The sequence below is a fragment of the Pristiophorus japonicus genome, chromosome 15, assembly GCF_044704955.1.
Source record: "Pristiophorus japonicus isolate sPriJap1 chromosome 15, sPriJap1.hap1, whole genome shotgun sequence".
NCBI classification, from domain to species: domain Eukaryota; kingdom Metazoa; phylum Chordata; class Chondrichthyes; family Pristiophoridae; genus Pristiophorus; species Pristiophorus japonicus.
This window is the reverse complement of record NC_091991.1, coordinates 161,291,814-161,314,378: the sequence shown is the minus strand read 5'-3', so window position 1 is coordinate 161,314,378 and position 22,565 is coordinate 161,291,814. Positions and strand designations below refer to the sequence as shown.

Here is a 22,565-nt window from a genome sequence, read left to right as displayed (position 1 = left end):
TCCAGGATGCTCAAGGTGGCAGAATTAGAGGAGCGCTGACATCTCTGGGGGGGGGGGGGGGGGGGGGGGGGGGGGCGCAGGCAGGTTGTGGGGCTGGAGGAAATTAGAGGTAGGGAGGGGCAAAGCCATGGAGAGATTTGAAAATGAGGATGAGAATTTTGAAATCGAGGCATTGCTTAACCAGAAGCCAATGTAGGTCAGCAAGCACAGGGGTGAGCGGAACTTGGTGCGAGTTAGGACACGGGCAGTCGAGTTTTGGATCACCTTTCGTTTACGTAGGATAGAGTATGGGAGGTCAATCAGGCGTGCGTTAGAATAGTCCAGTCTAGAGGTAACAAAGGCATTGATGAAGGCTTCAGCAGCAGATGAGCTGAGGCAAGGGCAGAGACGGGGGATGTTATGGAGGTTGAAATAGGCGGTATTGGACATGGAAACATAGAAAATAAGTGCAGGAGTAGGCCATTCGGCCCTTCTAGCCTGCACCGCCATTCAATGAGTTCATGGCTGAACATTCAACTTCAGTACCCCATTCCTGCTTTCTCGCCATACCCCTTGATCCCCCTAGTAGTAAGGACCTCATCTAACTCCTTTTTGAATATATTTAGTGAATTGGCCTCAACAACTTTCTGTGGTAGAGAATTCCACAGGTTCACCACTCTCTGGGTGAAGAAGTTCCTCCGCATCTCGGTCCTAAATGGCTTACCCCTTATCCTTAGACTGTGACCTCTGGTTCTGGACTTCCCCAACATTGGGAACATTCTTCCTGCATCTAACCTGTCTAACCCCGTCAGAATTTTAAATGTTTCTATGAGGTCCCCTCTCATTCTTCTGAACTCCAGTGAATACAAGCCCAGTTGATCCAGTCTTTCTTGATAGGTCAGTCCCGCCATCCCGGGAATCAGTCCGGTGAACCTTCGCTGCACTCCCTCAATAGCAAGAATGTCCTTCCTCAGGTTAGGAGACCAAAACTGTACACAATACTCCAGGTGTGGCCTCACCAATGCCCTGTACAACTGTAGCAACACCTCCCTGCCCCTGTACTCAAATCCCCTTGCTATGAAGGCCAACATGCCATTTGCTTTCTTAACCGCCTGCTGCACCTGCATGCCAACCTTCAATGACTGATGTACCATGACACCCAGGTCTCTTTGCACTTCCCCTTTTCCTAATCTGTCACCATTCAGATAATAGTCTGTCTCTCTGTTTTTACCACCAAAGTGGATAACCTCACATTTATCCACATTATACTGCGATTATGTGGTCGAAAGCTCATTTCAGGGTTAAATATGACACCAAGGGTGCGAACAGTCTGGTTCAGCCTCAGATAGAAGTTGGGAAGAGGGATGGAGTTTGTGGCGGGGACTGAAAACAATGGCTTCGGTCTTTCCAATATTCAATTGGAGAAAATTTCTGCTCATCCAGAACTGGATGTTGGACAAACAGTCTGATAATTTAGAGACGGGGAGGGGTCGAGAGAAGTGGTAGTGAGGTAGAGCTAGGTGTCATCAGCGTTCATGTGGAAACCGACAGTGTTTCCGGATGATGTCGCCAAGGGGCAACATGTAGATGAGAAATATGAGGGGGCCAAGGATAGATCTTTGGGGGACACCAGAGGTAACGATGTGGGGATGGAAAGATAAGCCGTTGCAGGTGATTCCCTGGCTATGATTAGATAGATAAGAATGGAACCAGGCAAGTGCAGTCCACCAGCCCTGAAGCTATAAGATTTGGAAGAGCATACATTTTGTTGATACAGCTGGAACATGCTATGTTTCTGGTGTGTTTTTTTAAGGTGGAAGAAAGATTCTTAGCAAATTCTTTTGTTTATTGATGGGGAGACGATTACTTAGGTGTACTGTGTTTAGGAAAGTTTCTTATTGCAGTACCCTGGCCAATATTTATTCCTCCATCAACATATCTGGTCATTATCACATTGGTATTTGTGTGAGCTGCTTGTGTGCAAATTCGCTGCCACATTTCCTACATTGTAACAGTGACTGCACTTCAAAAAGTACTTAATTTGCTGTAAAGCACTTGGGATGTCCGCTGGTCATGAAAGGCACTATATAAATGCAAGTCCTTCATTTCTTTCTTTTGCCAAGGTCTGACTGATTCAGTTATTTAATACAGTACAGAAGGAGACGATTTATTTTTGGGGATAATTTAAAAAAAATACATGTTCAGTTCCAGATTGCAGTGTTTCCTGGTACTCTAGTGCCAGTGATTAGAATTTGTAGAAGAAAAGTTAATTTTTTTGTTACAAATGTTCAGATGCTGTACTTATGCGATACCATCAACTTTTGAGAAGTTGGATTTTTGGAGGTAACTTTGATTCTAATGTATCTGGTAATATTGCAGTTAGAATACTCACTTCCATCGATAAACTATGGTAGATAAACCTCCATATATAAAGTAGTTATGCAGTAATAGTCAGAATTGTTGTGTTGTCACAACAATGATGGTAATATGTACCCACTTGTTTTGGTGTGCTTGCCCAGCATTGTCGACTTCAGTGACACTGCTGGGAAATGAGAGGAAAGCTGGAACATGGCAAAAGTAACTGCTAAAGTTGAAATGGGAAATTGAAATGGGCACATAAATACATTTTAACGAGGACGAAATACTTGAAATATAGTCGGGGGAAACAAAATGAAAGAAGATAAAACATGAAACAGTAATAAGTAGAAAGAAAGGCAACAAACTGAGAACAAGTAATGAAAGGAAAGGAGAAATATGTAAAATAGTTTTCCTACAGTGAATGTCAGTATAATTAGTAGCAGAGATCTACAGTGTTTTTGTGGATAGTTACACCAATGCACCATGTGTACTCCTTTAAACAACATGCACAGAATTATAACTTGATCAAATGTGTCTAGGCTTGTAAAAATTCTGAAGTGGTTTATAATTGAGAAGAAAAACAGGGGTGGATGGGATGGTGTAAAGCCAAATATCATTGGGCCCGCATCAATCTAACTTGTTTTTAAGCTGCCAATTCCTGCAGCCTGGGCGTCACACAACCAGTGACAAGATGAACATAAAACTCTGTGTTTTAGACTGGTGCCCATGTTTTGTTTTACTTGGCTTTTCTTTCAGTGAGAAATTGTTTCCACTGGCAGGTCGCCGGTAACCAGAGCATGCAGATTTATGGTAATTGCTAAAAGATCCAAGGGGAGGTGAGAATTATTTTTAAGCAGCAAGTTGTTACAATCTGGAATGCACTACCTGAAAGGGTAGTGGAAGCAGATTCAACAGTAACTTGCAAAAGGAATTTGGATATATACTTGAAAAGGACATATTTGCAGGGCTATAGGGAAAGAGCAGGGGATGGGACTAATTGGAGAGCTCTTTCACAAAGAGCTGGAGCAGACATGATGGGCCGAATGACCACCTCCTGATTCTGTTCCTGATTGCTGCTAGTCATCCTGCAGTGAGTAAAAGCATTGCTTCAACAGCAGCAGATTAGTCGTGACAATTTGGCTATGTGCATGCGCAAAATAATTACATCACAACGCCCAAAGAATAGTGACACGTGTGTAATGTCATCATGTTTTGATGATGTTATGATGACATTACGCACTTGTGTCACTATTCTTTGGGCGTTGTGATGTAATTATTTTGCGCATGCACGTAACCAAATTGTCACGACTAATCTGCGGTTGCGTGAAATGGTGGAGTGTTGCTTGTTTGGCATTTTGTATTTGTGTACCATTTGCAGAGATCTGTCTCGCTCGGGAAATGGTGGGTTAACGGGGATTAGTGATATCAGTCACCTTGGTTTGCTTGATTGTCCAATTGGGGATGTAATGAGATTGATGGTGTAGGTGGATTGCACCATGTTGGATAGGACTGGCTTGATGGACCATTCCCTAACCCCTTTTTTTGTATGTTGTAAAAATGCATATGATGAGGTGGCGGGGAATATAAATGATGCAACTTTTAATTCTTTGGCGTCTTTTACCCTCCAGAAACTCTCTACTAGCCATAAAGCCCTGGTGGAGATGCAGGATCATGTATCGGAGCTTCTAAAGTCAGCTGTAGGCGAGTTCCCATCCTCTCGTGTAAGTAATAACATAAAAGGGATGGAATACATTTTCTTTTACTCATGGATATTCCATATAGTTACCCTGGTTTCCAAAGAAGCTGTGTTTTTAGCAATGTATCAATGACATAACATTGAAATTGTAATTACCTGTGAAGACTGAGTAGTGGAGAGGGAAATACTGACTTCTGAAACATCCCTCACTTTTGCGACTGGAGTAATGATTACAATGATTATTTTAGCGTATGTTAGCCATTTATATAATAACTAATTTGGCCCTTGTTTAAAATTGTACTTTATGCTGCTCCTGGAGGTACAAACCATTATGGCTGCCTTATTAGGGGTTGAATGCACCAATGTGATGATTTTTTATAATATATACAAATCGAACAATGTAATAAGCATTTATACAAAAGCAAGATACTGCAGATATTGGAAATCTGAAATAGAAACAGAAAATGCTGGAAATACTCAGCAAGGTCAGGCAGCATCTGTAACGTGAGAAATAGAGTTACGGTGGATGAACATCCCTCAGAATTGGTAAAGGTTCGAGATGTTGATTCCGGAGATGAGGGGGTTGACTTATGAAGATAGGTTGAGTAGGTTGGGCCTGTACTCTTTGGAGTTCGGAAGGATGAGAGGTGATCTTATCGAAACATATAAGATAATGAGAGGTCGCGACAAGGTGGATGCCGAGAGGATATTTCCACTCATAGGGGAAACTAAAACTAGGGGACTATGTGCCTAAATTTGCCCAGGAGTTGCTCCATTTTTTTTTGGAGCAACTTGATTTTTTTGGAGTATCTTAAAAATTGCAATTCTGCCCATTTAATTTGCACCAGTGTAAGTGAGTTAGTTAGGATTTGTTTTTTTTTCAAAACCAGCCACCTACGCCTGTTTTGGCCAGTTAAGCAAGTTTGGACAGCTAACAGTTGCTCCAAACTAACTTAGGTCAGCATATGTGGCCACTTGTGGCCCACACAGAAAACCCTTGCGGAGAGTTAAGAAGTCAGCGCAGGTAAGTACATTCTAAAGCACTAAGCACTAAACAAAGCACAAAAATAAGCATTCAATAACAAATAAAAAGTACAAGGAAGTTGAGAGGACCTGCACCTAGCACCAAGACTTATAAAGCACTAAACAAAGCACAAAAAGTAATAAGCATTCAATAAAAAAATAAAGAACTGAAGTAAATAATTCAATTAAAAAATAAAGAACTGAAGTAAATCTGACCTTCAACTAAACTCGGCAGCGGTCGGCCTGGGATAGGGGCGGTAAGACGCACACCGGGAGGCTAGGCTCAGCGTGGCATCTGTGAATGGGAGAGGCTGAACGCGACATTGGTGAAGGCTGGGGAGGGGAGAGAGAGAGATCCACAGTGGGCCCGCCCTGGCCAGTGCGGGAGTCCCTACGGCCAGGGATAGGGGCGGTGCGCTTCGGGCCCCTCCCACACAGTCTGCAGAGCATACTCTGATTCTGGGGGCGAGGAGCTACTGCGCATGCGCGCATACTCTAGCGCACGCATGTGCAGAGGTCCCAGCACTCTTTTCAGCGGCGGGACCTGGCTTCGCCCCCTCTGCTTTTGCTACGTCATACCAAGGCCTATGATAGTCCACAGAGCTACATTTTCGCCACCGTTTTTAGAGTACAAAGTCGGCGCACCTCAGGCAAGTGCACCATTTTAACCGGAGGGCCAAATGTTAGCCCATAGTCTTCGAATAAGGGGCCGCCCATTTAAAACTGAGATGAGGAGAAATTTCTTCTGAGGATTGTAAATCTATGGAATTCTCTGCCCCCGAGAGCTGTGGAGACTGGGTAATTGAATATATTTAAGGCAGAAATAGACAGATTTTTGAACGATAAGAGAATAAAGGGTTATGGGGAGCGGGCAGGGTAGTGGAGCTGAGTCCATGATCTTATTAAATGGCGGAGCAGGCTCGAGGGGCTTACTCCTCCTATTTCTTACGTTCTTATGTAACAGGTTTTGAGCATGTACAGAGGCGAGGGTGGGGGTTTGTGATGGAGTGGAAGGCAGGAGATATTAAATGACAAAAGGGATGATGGTGCAAGGCAAAAGGAGATGGTAGAACGATACAGTGCAGAAGGAGGCCATTCGGCCCATCGTGCCAATGTTGGGAGGAATGCAACAAGAGATTTCAGACTGGCTTTGCATTGCCATTGTTGCATATACAAGACTGCCTACAAAATATATCTCCTTGGAGCGGAGATGGTTAATGGGAGATTTGATAGAGGCGTTCAGAATCTTCAAGGGTTTTTATTGAGTAAGTAAGGAGAAACTGTCCAGTGACAAGTGGGTCAGTAATCGATGACACAGATTGAAGGTAATAGGCAAAAGAACCAAAGGCGACATGAGGAACAAAAATGAAGCAGTGAGTTGTTGTGATCTGGAATGCATTGCCTAAAAGGATGGTGGAAGCAGATTTAACAATTTTCAAAAGGCAATTGAATATATTCTTGAAAAGGAAAAAAATTTCAGGGCTATGGAGACAGAGCGGAGGAGTGGGACTAATTACATAGCCATTTCAAAGAGCTGGCACAGGCACGATGGGCCTCCTGTGCTGTACAATTCCATGAACTCATGGTCGTAACATCAGGAGCTCATCATTTATGATGATTAGCCTAACCCCAGAAACCACAATATATTCAGCCCACTAAATTGCACTACACTAATTTTTGTTTGTGACTTTTTCACAGAACAGGAACTCTAGGCTAGAATGTACTTTATCCATGTTAAATAACTTCCAAACCCTGATTTTCCTTTGAATTATTTTGATTTTGATATCCATTATAAACAAAGAAAATGGTTAGCAAGGCAAACACCACATGATATCTCCTTTTTGAATCCTGGATGAGATTGCCATTTTATTATTTGATTTATCATGTTGGTTTTGGTAACTTTTATGTATGTATATGTGCATTTATTTAGGCTATTAGAAAAATTTTGAAATATTATAGAAGTTAGATTTTGTTTGGAATTGCTTTGGACATGGTGAAATCTGTAACTGTGACTACATTGCTGGTCCAATATTGAGACAGGCACGATGGGCCTCCTGTGCTGTATTGGTATCTGTTCAGTATTCACATCAGCCTCTTGCCAGTTTTAAGAATTATCCCCTGCTCATGAAGCAAAGCTCAGGAGTGTTGTAAATTGTGATGATGTCCTATGAAATGATCACTGCTTGCTTGTGTTGCAAACAGGAATATCTGGATCGGACCCAAATAGTATTGAACACAACAGAGACCACCCTGCAGCAGTTGACAGCTCTAGTCGATTGTCGCAGTCTTCACATGGTGAGTGTTCAAGATCGTGTGAAACTGCGAAGAGCAACTAAGTATTGGGTTCCCAAAGTATTTAATTGCTGTTCATGCGTCTAATGAAGTCATAGGTACTTGTCACTTAATTTTGCACTCACAATGTCACTGTCAACTTTTGAGATTCTAAGACAATCTTGTAACAGGCTCTAGACCCAGCTGTTTTATAGCCACCTAGTATAAAAATTAATGAACCTGCTGGCAAGCAAGAAACCGGTTCCGTATAGCATTTATAATGCTGTTTGCCTTCAGATCAAACATTGCAATGCTGTTGGCCTTTCTCAGGCTGCCTCAACCTCTAGTTATATTTTAACAAAACAAATAATATCTTAAATATGATGTGAAATTTCCTTGGTCGGTTATAGACTGTGGTGATTTTAAATTGTACATTTACTAGTTTTCAGACTAATGGGGAAAAAAATGATTCACTTATTAACAAATAACACATGGTCATATGATCTCCTTGACTGGGTTTGATTGCCTGAGGGAGTCAGAGGAATTATAGAATATTTTTTGTGTGTTTTCTCCCTCTTTTTTTTGCCTCTCCCAGGAGATTACATTGGGGGGACGGGCTGGTAGGAAGTGTCTGGTCATGATGCGCCAGTCATGAGTGTGGGACAGGCTTGATGGACCAGCTAGTCTTTTCCTGCCTGTCATTTTCATATGTTCATATACGCTTGGAAATAACACAGCCATTACTGACTGCATGCTGCACTCTGCCCACTGCATTTTAACGCCCACGGGCAATTAGCTCACCTGCAAACTAGATATGCCTCTTCAAACTGCTATCACAAGAACAAAAAAAACAGAATAGATCCAGATTATCACCACAGACACCATTATTTGTTATAGGCACACAAATTAAGAAATCAACTTGGGAAGAAAAGTGGTCCATTTTTAAAGTGGCTTGTTGCTGCCTTTGTGAAGAATTGTACAACATATACAAAATGGAAATGCAACACGGAGACTTTTGTAATGTAAATTGAAAGTCTATTTGAATAATTTTTTTAAATTCAAGCAATTATATCTAAAATAAAATGAGCACCTTTCTGAAATTGCAGTTAATTACTATATATAGGTTTTGTATATTGTAATTTTTAGAATAAATTCCAGACTTGGTTCTAATCCTATTTGTTGGCTGATGTGTTGGGGAGGGGCGCTGGGGGGCGGAAGGAGAAAAGAACACAGCTTTTCCAACAAAAAATCATTCCATGCCACTTCTAATAACTGTTTTGTAAAATAGTTTTGCTTTTTATTAAAAACCTAGCACATGAATGACAGATGTTATTTTGAATCGGCTGTGCCTTTAGAATTGGGGGAAGCTGAATCTTTGTAACTGCATTGCTGTTTTGCTTGGATCAGCATTTCTACATAGTGGCAGTAAGTGGGGAATTTAAGTCGGGCTTTGTATCTAGTACTCTGTACAGAACTTTTTAGAGTACTAATCCTTTACCTAATGGAATACATTTAAAAAAAATCTCGAGTGTTCAGAACCAAACATTATATAAGAACATAAATAGCAACAGGAGTAGGCCATACCGCCCCTCGAGCCTGCTCTGCCATCCAATAAGATCATGGTTGATCTGATCATGGACTCTGCTCCACTTCCCTGTCCACTCCCCATAATCCCTTATCCCCTTATCGCTCAAGAAACTGTCTATTTCTGTCTTTAAATTTATTCAATGTCCCAGCTTCCACAACTCTGAGGTAGCGAATTCCACAGATTAATAACCCTCAGAGAAGAAATTTTTCCTCATCTCTCTTTTAAATGGGCGGCCCCTTATCCTAAGATTATGCCCTCTAATTCTAGTCTCCCTTATCAGTGGAAACATCCTCTCTGCATTCACCTTGGTCAAGCCCCCTCATAATCTTAGACGTTTCGACAAGATCACCTCTCATTCTTTGAATTCCAATGAGTAGAGGCCCAACCTACTCAACTTTTCCTCATAAGTCAACCCCCTCATCCCTGGAATCAACCTAGTGAACCATCTCTGAACTGCCTCCAAAGCAAGTATATCCTTTTGTAAATATGGAAACCAAAACTGCCCGCAGTATTCCAGGTGTGGCCTCACCAATACCTTATATAGCTGTAGCAAGACTTCCCGGTTTTTATACTTCATCCCCTTTGCAATAAAGGCCAAAATACTATTGGCCTTCCTGATCACTTGCTGTACCTACATACTAATTGATGCCATATTAATAAACATTAATTTTTTTTAAGTGTTGCTAGATATCTAGAATTTTCATATGGGTGATGGCTTGGTTCAGCTGATAGATTCCCACTTGTGTGTTAGGAGATTGGGTTCAAGCTGCACTTCTGTAGTTGAACACATATTCTGACCTGACACTTCAATGCATTACTGAGGGTATGCTATATTATTAGAAATTAAGCAGTCTGTTTGTTCTGCTGATTCAAATGAAAGTTAAAGATTCAATTCTAGTTTTTTTTTGAAGGGGAGGAATAGATGAACAGATGAAATTCTACCTGGATAACAATATTTCATCAACCACTAACTGATTAACTCGTCTTTCACCTCATTGCCATTTGTGGGATCTTGCTCTGTGCAAAATGGCTGCTTGAAAGAAATCATGAGGCAAAATATCAGTGAAAACCTTTCTTCCCTTCACAATGTATGTATTGTGGAGGGAGGGAAGAGAATAAACTCTACTTTTGAGTGCAGTGGACTCCCACTTATCTGCCATAATGACTGTCCATCCATTCTTTCCCCATCTGGGGGAAGGATCCAGTGGAATTGTCAGATATTTGAAGTTTTATTCTTTTTGTTTATTTTTGTCATTAATTCACTTTGTAATACATTTCTTTGCTGTTATCCCACATTATTACAGTATATCATTAATTCAAGGATTCAGATTTTTACACACACTTGATCATTAACATTATCATCATAGGCAGTCCCTCAAAATCGAGGAAGACTTGCTTCTACTCCAAGAATGAGTTCTCAGGTGACTGTACAGTCCAATACGGGAATTACAGTTTCTGTCACAAGTGGGATAAACTCGTTGAAGGAAAGGGGGGGTGGGGAGTCTGGTTTGCCTCACGCTCCTTCCGCTGCCTGTGCATGCTTTCTGCATGCTCTCGACGAGGAGACTCGAGGTGCCTGGCACACTCCCGGATGCTCTTCCTCCACTTAGGGCGGTCTTTGGCCAGGGACTCCCAGGTGTCGGGGGGGATGTTACATTTTATCAAGGAGGCTTGAAACGTTTCCTCTGCCCACCTGGGGCTTGCTTGCCATGTAGGAGTTCTGAGTAGAGTGCTTGCTTTGGGAGTCTTGTCAGGCATGCGAACAATGTGGCCTGCCCAACATTCGGCCCGCCTTCGGCTGTCTGAGGATCATTAACAACAACAGCAGCTTGCATTTATATAGCGGCTTCAACGTAGTAAAAGGTCCCAAGGCACGCTTCTCAGGAGTGTAATCGGACAAAAATTGATACTGAGCCAAAGAAGACATTGGGGCAGGTGACCAAAAGCTTGGTCAAAGAAGTGGGTTTTAAGGAGGAGAAAGAGGTTTAGAGGGGAAATTCCAGAGCTTGGGGTCTAGAAAGCTGAAGGTACAGCCACCAGTGGTGGGGCAAAGGAAGTCGGGCATGCACAAGTGGCCAGAATTGGAAGGACACAGCATTCTCTGAAGGCTGTGGGGCTAGAGGATGCTACAGAGATGGGGGAAATTGTTTTTTTTTCAGGGTTAGGACATTCAACAATGAATTGTAGTATCCCTTTCTAATTTTAAGTACAATACTTGAAACACTTGCCTGATTTAAAAAATGGGAGTAAGTAGAAAAGTAAAAGTAACCCAGAATTTGCCAATTTCCCTACCCCATCTGCCCCAGCCATGACTCCTGAAAATGTTTTGTGGCTAACTGGCTACACAATAATGGGCGAGTGTATAACTGGACTCGTACTGTATTTTTTACAAGATGCCGTTTGTATTTTCCCTCTAGTTTTCTTGCCGCTTCTCTTGATGGTGACTACACACTCCAGTATCTTATTCAAGTGGTTATTTATGTCTGAGCCTTTGTGGGGTCATTAGGCAATTTAACATCTGGGGCATCACAGCTGACCTTGATGGTCATGTCCTGTCCCAATGACCACCTGAATACTTGACAACAGGAGGTGCTAGACCGAAATTGAGAGAATTCTGGCCAATGATTCCCTTCCTATATTTTGATGTAATGTTTCTCCCTTCTCCTACAGGATTATGTGCAGGCTCTGACAGGACTGTGCTTTGATGGCGTGGAGGGTCTAATTTATTTGGTTTTGTTCTCCTTCGTAACTGCACTGATGTTGAGTTCAATTGTCTGCAGTGTCCCTCATACCTGGAAGCAGAGCAAGAGGTACTGTAATAACATTATTATGCATTTGTATTTTATAAACTTAAAAAAAAATCTTAAGCAGCATGGATGCTGGTACCAAATAATGAATCCCAATCTATTTATGCCTGCATCGGGTTTAGGGCAGAAGTATGTAAAGAACTGTGTCTGTGACATAACCTACGTCATCCAAACAAAACTCATTTAAAAATAGAAATCTAAAATAAAACTTCATTATATGACCAGGAAACAGTGCGAATGTAGAATTTAAAATCATTGCATAATGAAAATGTAATTCCTGAGATGTAATGAAGCATCGAAAAGAAAATGAAAAGTGAATGACTCAAAAGACTTGCATTACTGTAACTGCTGACTTTGGCTTTACTCTTTATATACAAATAGTTAGCACCAAGCACATTTAACAGTACATATCAGGTTTGAATTGAATTTAAATGGCAAAACTTTCTGGAAACAGGACATGTTTTAGATGCAATTGTTTTATGACTAAATGTTTTATGCTGTAATTATCTGCACAAACTTCTGCGCATGCGTCAGGTATCCCGGAGCCCCTTTTTGCTGATTACCGAAGCCGCGCATGCACGGTTACCGAACAGTTGCGACTTGCACCTTGGGCCACGCTTTCCTCAGCTCCGTAAGGTGGTCACTGAATCCATTAGTGGCATAGAGGCGGGTGAGGGAGGGGAAAGCACAATTAGTGTGTGACCTTGTCCTCTGGCAATCTGGCACCTATGCTCTCCTTTTCCCCAGCCCTGGCTCCTGTGCCCAGTGTCTCAACACGTGCAGATTAAGCCACTATGTTATCCTCTAAATTACACGCGGTGTCAGTGTCTGAGCTGGTGGTTGTGACTGTGAAATTTAGTGATCATGTCCCTTCACTGTCTTCTTGCTCTTCCTCCACTCCCTTGGCAACTTCCAGTTCTTGAGTATCTGAAATGAAAAAAGGACGAGTTGGGTTGTGGTGAGAGGTGAAAGTAAGAAGTGTGCTCTTACACCATCTGTAGCTTGTAAGTCAGAATAGATTGAGGGATGAGGGAGAAGTGGGATGAGAGAAGGAGGGTTAGGAATACAGATACCAACATCTTCAATAGCTTCAGCCCCACCGGTGGGCACGGCCTCAGCAATGGCCCTTTCCATAATAGCCAACATTATCTCCTCCATGGGGTTTAAAACATGCAGATGCCTTTCCCTCCCGTTAATTTCTGCTGCCTCCTATTGTGCGCCACCTTCTCCTGCAAGAAGGAGAGAAGTGTGTCATTGATTGTTGTACAATATGTTTGGGTGATGTGCCTGTCATGGTTGAATAGCTGGCAGTGTGTGCAAGCTTGGAGATGTGGGTGCAAGGCTTGCAACAGTACCAAGTGTGTGAGGGTGAGGTATAGCATACAAATGTGGGGTAGGAGTCCTGATTGATAGAGATTGTTGGTAGGTGAGTGATGGGGGTGTAGTGAATTGAGCAATGGATGAGGCTAGTGTTGCAGTTGGTAGGATATAGCATTTGAAGATTCACTCACTAACCTTGACAACTCATGTGAGATCATTAAACTTCTTCCTGCACTGCATCCAGATCCTTGGAGCTGCACTCCTAGCATTGACTTCCACCGCTATCTCATGCCATTGCCTTCTGAGCATGTCAGGAGGGTCTCCTGCCCTCTGAGGATACAGGATATTGATCCTTCTTTCCACCTCTTCCAAGACCACCAGTGCAGCATTCGAAAACCATTGTGCTAGCTCTCTCCCATGGTCAACCATTGTTGATTCGTGCACAGCAAAATAACCAGAATGATCTCTATACCATCAGTAGCCATAATGCACCTCCCCTTTAAGAGGTGCATGCTAGCTTTACGTTGTGCTAGGCACTAACGACATTGGCTGCATGCATCAGCAGGGGGCTCAATGAACAGCGCGGGGGAGTGCTGGCTGAATGCAGAAATCATGGAAATGGACAGGCAGCATGAGGTTGGCATGCTGCCTGCAGTACAATCAACTGCAGCAGGTTAATCGTGTATCCCAATCGTTTAGGGCGTTATCCAATTTAACCCCCGTGATACTTTGAAGTCAGAAGGTATGCAATATAGTAAATAGCATTTTAGTTGCTCCTTGTATCAAGGATGGCTAGATCAGAAGTTCACTGGTGACTTAAGAGCCCACAGGGCCTCTTGCACTGGTCTCTGAAGGATAGTTCTGTTGGAGCCAGACAGTTACATCAACCACTGCAGTTTTGAGTTTTTCTCCATTTGTGCTTAAGCGTACAAATGATTTAAAAAAAAACACAGATACCAGCACCTAGGTCGGTGCAGCATTACGGCCATTCCATTGTTATGACCGTCTAATAGTCAATGGAATGTTATATGACTTGAGATTGTTTTTAAGGCAATTTTTAAAAATCATTTCTGCCCACTGCAGGAGCATATTGATTTTTTTCTATCTCCCTGTAGAACACTTGCTTCTGAAACAAAAGTAAAATACTGCAGATGCTGGAAATCTGGGATAGAAACAGAAATTGCTGGAAATACTCCGCAGGACACGCAGCATCTGTGGAGAGTGAACTGGAGTTAGTGGCACTGAATGTGCGATTAGAATATGCCTCTGACCCTTGAAATATTTCCAAACTTACCGCCTGGCTCCACAGTTATGGAGACTTTGGGTCTTGGGTCTCCAGGCATACGCCTGTGTAAAGGCCCACGGGTGCAGGCAGTTCGGGAGTGTCCCTAGGATCACGTGGGCAAGGTCCTCCAATGAGCAAGGAGAATTCCACTGCAGTAATTTCCGAACGGAATCCACGAATGACATGCAATGGAATCTCCAAATAATTAAAGAATTTAGACAACTCTAATAAAAATAAATGTTCTCATTTTCAAATTTATTTAAAAGTCCCTTCAAGACAGCAAATACAGTTATATAAAAAAAAAAATGTTGAAAAAATGTTTTAACATTTTAGTTGGGGCCCAAATTTGCCTAAAGTGTGCATCATTTAAAAAAAAAAATTATTTAAGATTTTATATTAACCCTTATGGTGGTGAAAGTGGGCTCTGCATCTGCTTTACCAGTCATAAGAGTTTTGTGATTTAAAAAAAAATCAAACTAATAATTAAACATTGTGATTAAATAGATATGGAAGAATGGGACTAAATGGCATCAGTCTGATGGATGGCATCAGTCTGCTGTAGTAATGTAGTGGTGCCCAAGATACAGCCTGTGAGTCATAGGCAGACCATAAACTCTGGCAACTCCGTTCCTTTGGCATTTGGTTTGTTCTGTTTAAAATTTGTAGGCCCAGAGATTTGCACAAGGCTATTAATATTGTTGCCTAATTGGATAAATCTCAAATCTTTAAGATATTGTCAAATTGATGGGAACACTGTTATTTTCTGTGTGGCCTGCAAGATTCCAAGACAACCATCTAACCAGCCCACCAAGACAAAAAGCTTGAATACTGCTGCAGCAACGTACAAATTGTGGTCCGAGGCACCAGCAGTGCTGTTGCACCCTCTAGTGATCGCAATTAGTTCCACTAGCCTGTTATTTCCGCATAGCCCAGCAAATCTTTCCTTTTGAGGTATATTTATAATTCCCTTTCAAAAGTTATTATTGAAACTGCTTCCACCACCCCTTTAGGGAGTGCATTCCAGATCATCATAATTTGCTACTTTAAAAAAAAATGTTTCTGCATCTCGCCTATGTTTCTCATGCCAATCACCTTACATCTGCGTCCTCTGGTTACTGACCCTTCTGCCACTGGAAACAGTTTTTCCATATCAAAACCCTTCAAGTCTTTGAACATGTCTATCAAATCCCCCCTTAAGCTTTTCTGTTCTGAGGAGAATGACCCCAGTTTCTCTCATCTCTCCACTTAACTGAAGTCTTTCATCCTTGGTACCATTCTATTAAATCTCCTCTGCATCCTCTCTAAGTCATTCTTCCTAAAGTGTGGTGCCGAGAATTGGCCACAATACTCCAGCTGGGGTTTAATAAGTGCCTGAGCGTCCCTGATTATAATCGCTCAACCATTGGTGGCCGTACCTTCTGTTGCCTCGGCCCCAAGCTCTGGAGCATCCTACCTAAACATCTCTGCCTCTCTACTTCTCTTTCTTTCCTCTTCAATAAGCTCCTTAAAATATAAGTATAAAAGCCAAATACTGCAGATGTTGGAATCTGGAATAAAAACACAAAATGCTGGAAATCTCGACTGGTCAGGCAGCATCTGTGGAGCGAAAGCAGAGTTAACATTTCGGGTCGATGACCCTTCTTCAAAACTGGAGTGCGTTTGGAAAGAACACATTCTTAATACGCACTGAAAGGGGGAGGGGAAGAAAGAACAAAGGGGAAGGTCTGTGATAGGGTGGAAGACAGGAGAAATTAGAGAGACAAAAGGGATGATGGCCCAAATTCAAATGGTAGTGCCAGGAGTTAGAAAAACATTAATCAAATAGGGTGTGAATGGCAGGATAATGACCAGCTGCCATTAGAATCAAGGAGAAAAAAAAGGAAACAGGCTCAGGGTGGGATAGGGGGGGGGGAGGGGGGAGCCAGCCAGCCAAAGATTGGCAGTGGTTACACTCTGAAATTGTTGAACTCGATGTTGAGTCCAGAAGGCTGTAAAGTGCCTAAACGAAGGATGAGGTGCTGTTCTTTGAGCTTCGTTGGAACATTGGAGGAGACTGAGGGACGGAGAGGTCAGAGTGGGAATGGAGTGGAGAATTAAAGTGACAGGCGACCGGAAGCTCAGGCTCACACTTGCGGACTGAACGGAGGTGCTCCACAAAGCGGTCACCCAATCTACGCTGGGTCTCCCCAATGTAGAGGAGACCACATCGTGAGCAGCGAATACAGTATACTAAATTGAAAGAAATACAAGTAAATCGTTGTTTTACCTGGAAGGAGTATTTGGGGCCCTGGATAGTGAGAAGGGAGGAGGTAAAAGGGCAGGTGTTGCATCTCCTACACTTGCAAGGAAAGGTGCCATGGGAAGGGGAGAGGGTGCTGGGCGTGACTACAGAATGGACCAGGGTGCCACGGAGGGAGCGGTCCCTTCGGAATGCTGAGAAGGGAGGAGAGGAGATGATGTGATTGGTGGTGGGATCATGCTGGAGGTGGTGGAAATGGCAGAGGATGATCCGTTGAACGTGGAAGCTGGTGGGGTGAAAGGTGAAGACAAGGGGAACCCTGTCATGGTTCTGAGAGTGAGGGGAAGGAGCGTGAGCAGAGGTGCGGGAAATAGAACAGACACGGTCGAGGGCCATGTTAACCATGGCGGAGGAAAAAGGAAGATGTCAGAGACACTCGTGTGAAAGGTGGTGTCATCAGAGTAGATGTGATGGAGATGGAGAAACTGGGAGAATGGAATGGAGTCCTTACAGGATGCGGGGTGGGAGGAAGTGTAGTCCAGGTAGCTGTGGGAGTCGGTGGGCTTTTTGTGGATACCGGTCGAAAACCTATCCCTAGAGATGGAGACGGAGAAGTCGAGGAAGGGAAGAGTTGGAGATGGATCATGTGAAGGTGAGGGAAGGGTGGAAATCGGATGCAAAGTGAATGAAATTTTCAAGTTCAGGGCGAGAGCAGGCAATGGCACCAATAGTCATCAATGTACCGGAAAAAGAGGTGAGGGAGGGGACCCGAGTAGGACTGGAACAAAGAATGTTCCACATATCCCACGAAAAGGCAGGCATAGCTCGGACCCATGCAGGTTCCCATAGCACCACCTTTAATTTGGAGAGAGTGAGTGGAGTTAAAGGAGAAGTTGTTCAATGTGAGAACAAGTTCAGCCAGGCGGAAGAGGGTGGTGGATGGGGACTGGTTGGGCCTCTGCTCGAGGAAGAAGCGGAGCGCCCTCGGGCCATCCTGGTGGGGGATGAAAGTGTAGAGCAATGGGACATCCATGGTGAAAAGGAGACTGTTTTTCTCTCCTGGTCTCTAATGGCAGTTGGTCATTATCCTGCCATTCACACCCTATCTTGATTGTTTTTCTAACCCCTGGCATTACCATTTCAATTTGGCCCATCATCCCTTTTGTGTTTCTAATCTCTCGTCTTCCACCCTATCACAGACCTCCCCTTTGTTCTTTCTTCCCCAACCCCTTTCATTGCTGGTTAAGAATGTGTTCTTTCCGAACACACACCAGTTCTGACAGAGGGTCATCGACCCGAAACGTTAATTCTGCTTTCTCTCCACAGATGCTGCCTGACCCGCTGAGATTTCCAGCATTTTCTGTTTTTACTCCATAAAACATACCTCCTCAACCAAGCTTTTGGTCACCTGTGCTAATTTCTACTTATGTGGCTTGGTGTCATTTTTATTGCATTATACTCCCGTGAAGCGTCTTGGGACGTTTCATTGTGAAAGATGCTATTTAAATGCAAGTTGTTGTTGTTTTATAAAGGTTTAGCATAACTTCCTTGCTTTTGTACTTTATGCTTCTACTTGTAAAGCCATAGATCCCGTTTGCCATTTTAACAGCCTTCTCAACTTGTCCTGCCACTGTTAGAAGACTTGTGTACATACACCGCCAGGTCTCTGTTCCTGCACCCCCTTTAAAATTGTACCATTTAGTTTATATTGCTGCATCACATTCTTCCTACCAAAACGAATCACTTTAAACTTCTCTGCGCTAAATTTTATCTGCTATATGCCTGCACAATTTTGCCAGTCCACTCGAAGTCTGTCACTATCATCCTCCCCATTCTACATTTGAGTTTTCTGTTATCTGCAAACTTTGAAATTATGCCCTGTATACCCAACTCCAGGTTATTACTATACAGATGCAGTGTCGAAAATCTGGAGTTCTGGACTCCGGACCGATCGGTGGCAGGGTCGTCCGGAATCCGTAAAATGTTCCAGAATTCGGACCTGCCGACCTCGGGGCCCCGCCGCTGCCCAACCTTGGGCCTCTCCCCGCTCGCCACCGCTGACCTTGCCTCAGGGCCTCCTCGCCAGCACGCCCGAGCACCACCCCCGCGACAGGGCCTGCCGGCCCGAGTTAGCTCCTCTTCAGCGGGTCTCCTCCTCTTTTCCCCCCCCCCCCCCCCCCCCCCCAAACCTACCTTCCGATGTTCCGGAAATACCCAAACCTGGGTTTGTGTATTTCCAGATTCGCGATGTCAGAAAGATGATCGAAAATCCGGAATGGCCTCGGACCCAAACGTTCCGGATTCTCGATGCTGCACCTGTATATCCCTGGGGGACACCACTGCATACTTCCGTCTAGTCTGGAAAAACAACCGCTCTGCTTTCTGTCCCTTTGGCAATTTCGTATCCACACTCAATTTGTATCTGCTCTCCACTGTAGAGAAGAGCATATTGTGAATAACCGGCAAGCTATTTTGGCCAGGAGTGGCTCCGTTTTTTTGGAGCAACTTGATTTTTCTGGAGTATCTTAAAAATCCCCATTTTGCACATTCAATTTGCGGCAGCGTAAGTGAGTTGGTTAGGATTTTTTTAGTTTAGTTTTTTTTTCTCAGAAGGGAGCGTTACCAGCCACCAATGCCAGTTTTGGCCATTTAGGCCACTTTGGCCAGCTAATAGTTACTCCAAATCTACTTAGGCCAGCGTATGTGGCCACTTCTGAAAACCCTTGCGGAGAGTTAAGAAATCAGCGCAGGTAGGTACATCGGAGGCCATTCGGCCTGGGATAGGGACGGGAAGGGAAGCGGAGAGGATCTTGCACCAAGACTTACAAAGCACTTAAACAAAGCACAAAAAGTAATAAGCATTCAATAACAAATAAATAGAAGTAAGTCCTACCTTCATCTGAAAACTCAGCCCTGGAAGGCAGCGGGCCGGCTGGTGCGGGAGGCCACTCGGCCTGGGATAAGGGCGGAATGACAACGCACCGGGAGGCCACTCAGCCTGGGATAGGGGCGGGATGACAACACACCGGGAGGCCACTCGGCCTGGGCTAAGGGCGGGAGCGATTCAACTGCCGACATTGGAGCGCACACAGCGGCTGCAGGAATTGCCGCTGCGCTCCTTTAATCACATACAAGGGTCCTCGGAAAGGATGATAGAAACATTTGAATAAGAACACGGCCTTGTGCTCCGCATCAGGATTTACCCTTTCTAACATAAATTGATTTTGTAAGCCTACACACAGACATTCAAAACTCATTTTGCACCACCTACTCTTGTTCCTGTTTCGACACTACTGCGCATGCGCGAACATCGCGACCCGACTCCAATGCGCATGTGTAGATGCCCCGGCACTGTTTTCAGCGCAGGACGCTAGCTCCGCCCCCAACTCGACTGGCCACGCTGTGCGATGACCGAGGAGAGGCCAGTGGGGAGCGTTTTTTTTTTTCTGGTGCACTTCTCAACGGAGAAAAGCGGCGCATCTCCGGTAAGTGCGCCGAAAAAAGGGGTGGGCTAAAATTGAGACCATTGAAAGTACATTTGGGGCCCTGGACAATGAAGAGGTGAATGACCACGTGCAACTGCAGTGGATGCAACAAGGGAAAGTACCAAGCGAGGGCTTCTGGAAGTTGAGGAGGTGGAAAAATGAATCCAAAAAATAAAGCAATGCAAATGGCAGGGGAGGCGGAAACTGGGAGAAAGACCTGGAGTCTTTACAGGAAACAGGATGGGGAAAAGCACAATGCAGGCCGCTGTAGAAGCCTTTGGGTTTGTATGTGGAAAGTCTATTGCCAGAGAGTACAAAAAGGAAACAGTCTGAGTTGAACCAAGTGAAGATGATGAATGGATGTAAATAAGCAGTTAATGAAATGTTCATAATTGATGTGAATTGTGCAAGGTATGAAATACCTGAGAATTAACCAGCTGCATATCTATTGGATTAGAAGATTGGCGTTGCCTCATACCATTAAGGACTCTGAATACCAGGCATCGTTCCAATACAGTTAATGAGGAAAAATAGCAGGGGTGAAATTGTATGGTAACAGAATCCTGGAGCACTAGGAACCCTGTCTGTAGTTTAATCAATTGCAATGCATTAACTACGGAGTAGAATTCATAAAGTGCATGTGTCCTGGAAAATCCAGCTCCCTCCCTCTCCTGGCTGGCGATTGATGAGCCCATAGCTCCAGGGATGTTTCTGCTGGTTTTATGAACTGAGCTCCCACACTGATGTGATTAGAGCTGCTGCTAGTGTGCCACGTATTGAGGGCACACTCTGGTTCACGGGATGTGAAGCCAACTTATGGAAGTGGCTGGTAATGCTAAACCCAGGGAGAATATCTAACACAAACATGTAACATGTATCATAAGATCAAGTCTGCACTGAGCGCTTTTTTTTTTAAAAAGCACCCATTCTGTTGTGAAACTAATGGTGTTTTACACAAAATTTAGCATTTACACCAAAAACGGTGGGTTAAAAAAGCTACTAAAATGCAAACAATAAAAAAGTGTCAATTCTTTAATAACTGCAGCATGTTATGGTGCAAAATATAGTCCAGAATGAATATGCTGAATCCAGGAAATATGTATGGAAGAGCATGTATTAGTTTAAATAAGAGCTCCATGCTTGATCCTGATATTGTCTGCTTTTCCCATTCATGAAGGAGTCATGTTGATGACGACGGAGATGAGGATATTGTGAACCCACAAGGAAACCGCCAGCAGCACGACAATCTGTACAGAGTTCACATGCCCAGTCTGTACAGCTGTGGGAGCAGTTTTGGCAGCGAGACCAGTATCCCTGCCGCAGCACATACTGTCAGCAATGCCCCTGTCACGGAATACATGTAAGCGACAGAATCACCTTCTGTTCGTTTAGTTCCTGCTTTCCAGGTTGCTTTTATTCCTTCTACTTAAAATGAAAGCAATATTTGAAAACTGAAGTCCAGAAGGGTTTTAAAACCTTGAGAGGGGTTAAATTACATATTTACTTTATTATTAATTATACCAGGTTTATACAGGTACAGCAATAAACGCTAAATTATAATCTTTGTAGACGAGCTGAGGTGGGAACTAATGTTCCCTCTAAATTCCCCCCCCCCCCTTACGCGGGCCCTTTAAAATTGCTGTGTCGTATCTCGTCCAGCGGCAGGGCTCCTGAGCGGCCTACGCGGGACCTCTCAATCAGTGCACGACTGCGCAGCTTGGGGGGGACATTGGTGGGAACCCAATTTAGTCATCCGAGCAGCATTTTGATTTACTGTTACTGATGTGCCAGTTTATCAAAAGAAGCGATCACTTTACAAGGTGACTTTCTCAGCAGGTTGGAATCCCAATCTTTCCCACTCTAGTTCTTTGTTTCCCAGTATGAAACACACTGATCCATTTTTGAAAAAGTATTTGTAAAAGCAGAAAAATGCAAGTCATTTTTTCTTGATACTTATGCAATGTAAATTTTGATTGTCATGTGGCCGCCTTAAAATTTCTATCGATCTGCTTGGGTTCAAAACTTAAAAAAAAAAGTTCAAGTTTTCCTGTAGCCATTTTGAAATCAAACCTCATGATTCGAATTCTTAGTACAGTACCAATGTCTCTCTTGATAGGAATTGTTAATGAAAAAAATCATTGGCCTTGAAATAGGGGATGTTGAAGAGGAAGTACTTTTTTTGTGTGTGTATGTGATATGTCCCCAGACTGGTTTGAAGTTGCACCCCTTGCTGGTTACAATTTGGATTCTCTCTGTAATTGATGTGATTGGCATGGCTAAGCAGGGAGAGAAACCATTCTCAAAGGCTTCCAAGCCAGCAGCAGTAGATGTTTTCCAAAAAATGTTAAATTTTAGGCGAGTTTATTATTTTCTTGTACAAAGCGGGCGAGTGCTATGCATAAAATTACTGCACCTAGACCTTGCTTCCCTTTTTATGTATCCCATTTTTTTAAAAATGCAAATAAATTAAGGTGTAGGCATCTTATTAACCCACAGTTCCCATTAAGATCAATT

The 22,565-nt window shown here is 43.4% G+C and overlaps 1 protein-coding gene across 2 annotated transcripts in view; it reads left to right on the top strand.

Moving 5' to 3' along the window:
• The window catches only part of LOC139281183 (protein tweety homolog 3-like), a 186,095-nt gene that overhangs the window by 133,374 nt on the left and 30,156 nt on the right, over window positions 1-22,565 (top strand). For both annotated transcript variants that reach the window (XM_070901217.1, XM_070901216.1), the window contains exons 9-12: window positions 3,966-4,058; window positions 7,259-7,351; window positions 11,586-11,725; window positions 21,229-21,411. In XM_070901217.1, the coding sequence (XP_070757318.1) occupies window positions 3,966-4,058; window positions 7,259-7,351; window positions 11,586-11,725; window positions 21,229-21,411 (509 nt within the window). The remainder of the gene's footprint in view (window positions 1-3,965; window positions 4,059-7,258; window positions 7,352-11,585; window positions 11,726-21,228; window positions 21,412-22,565) is intronic.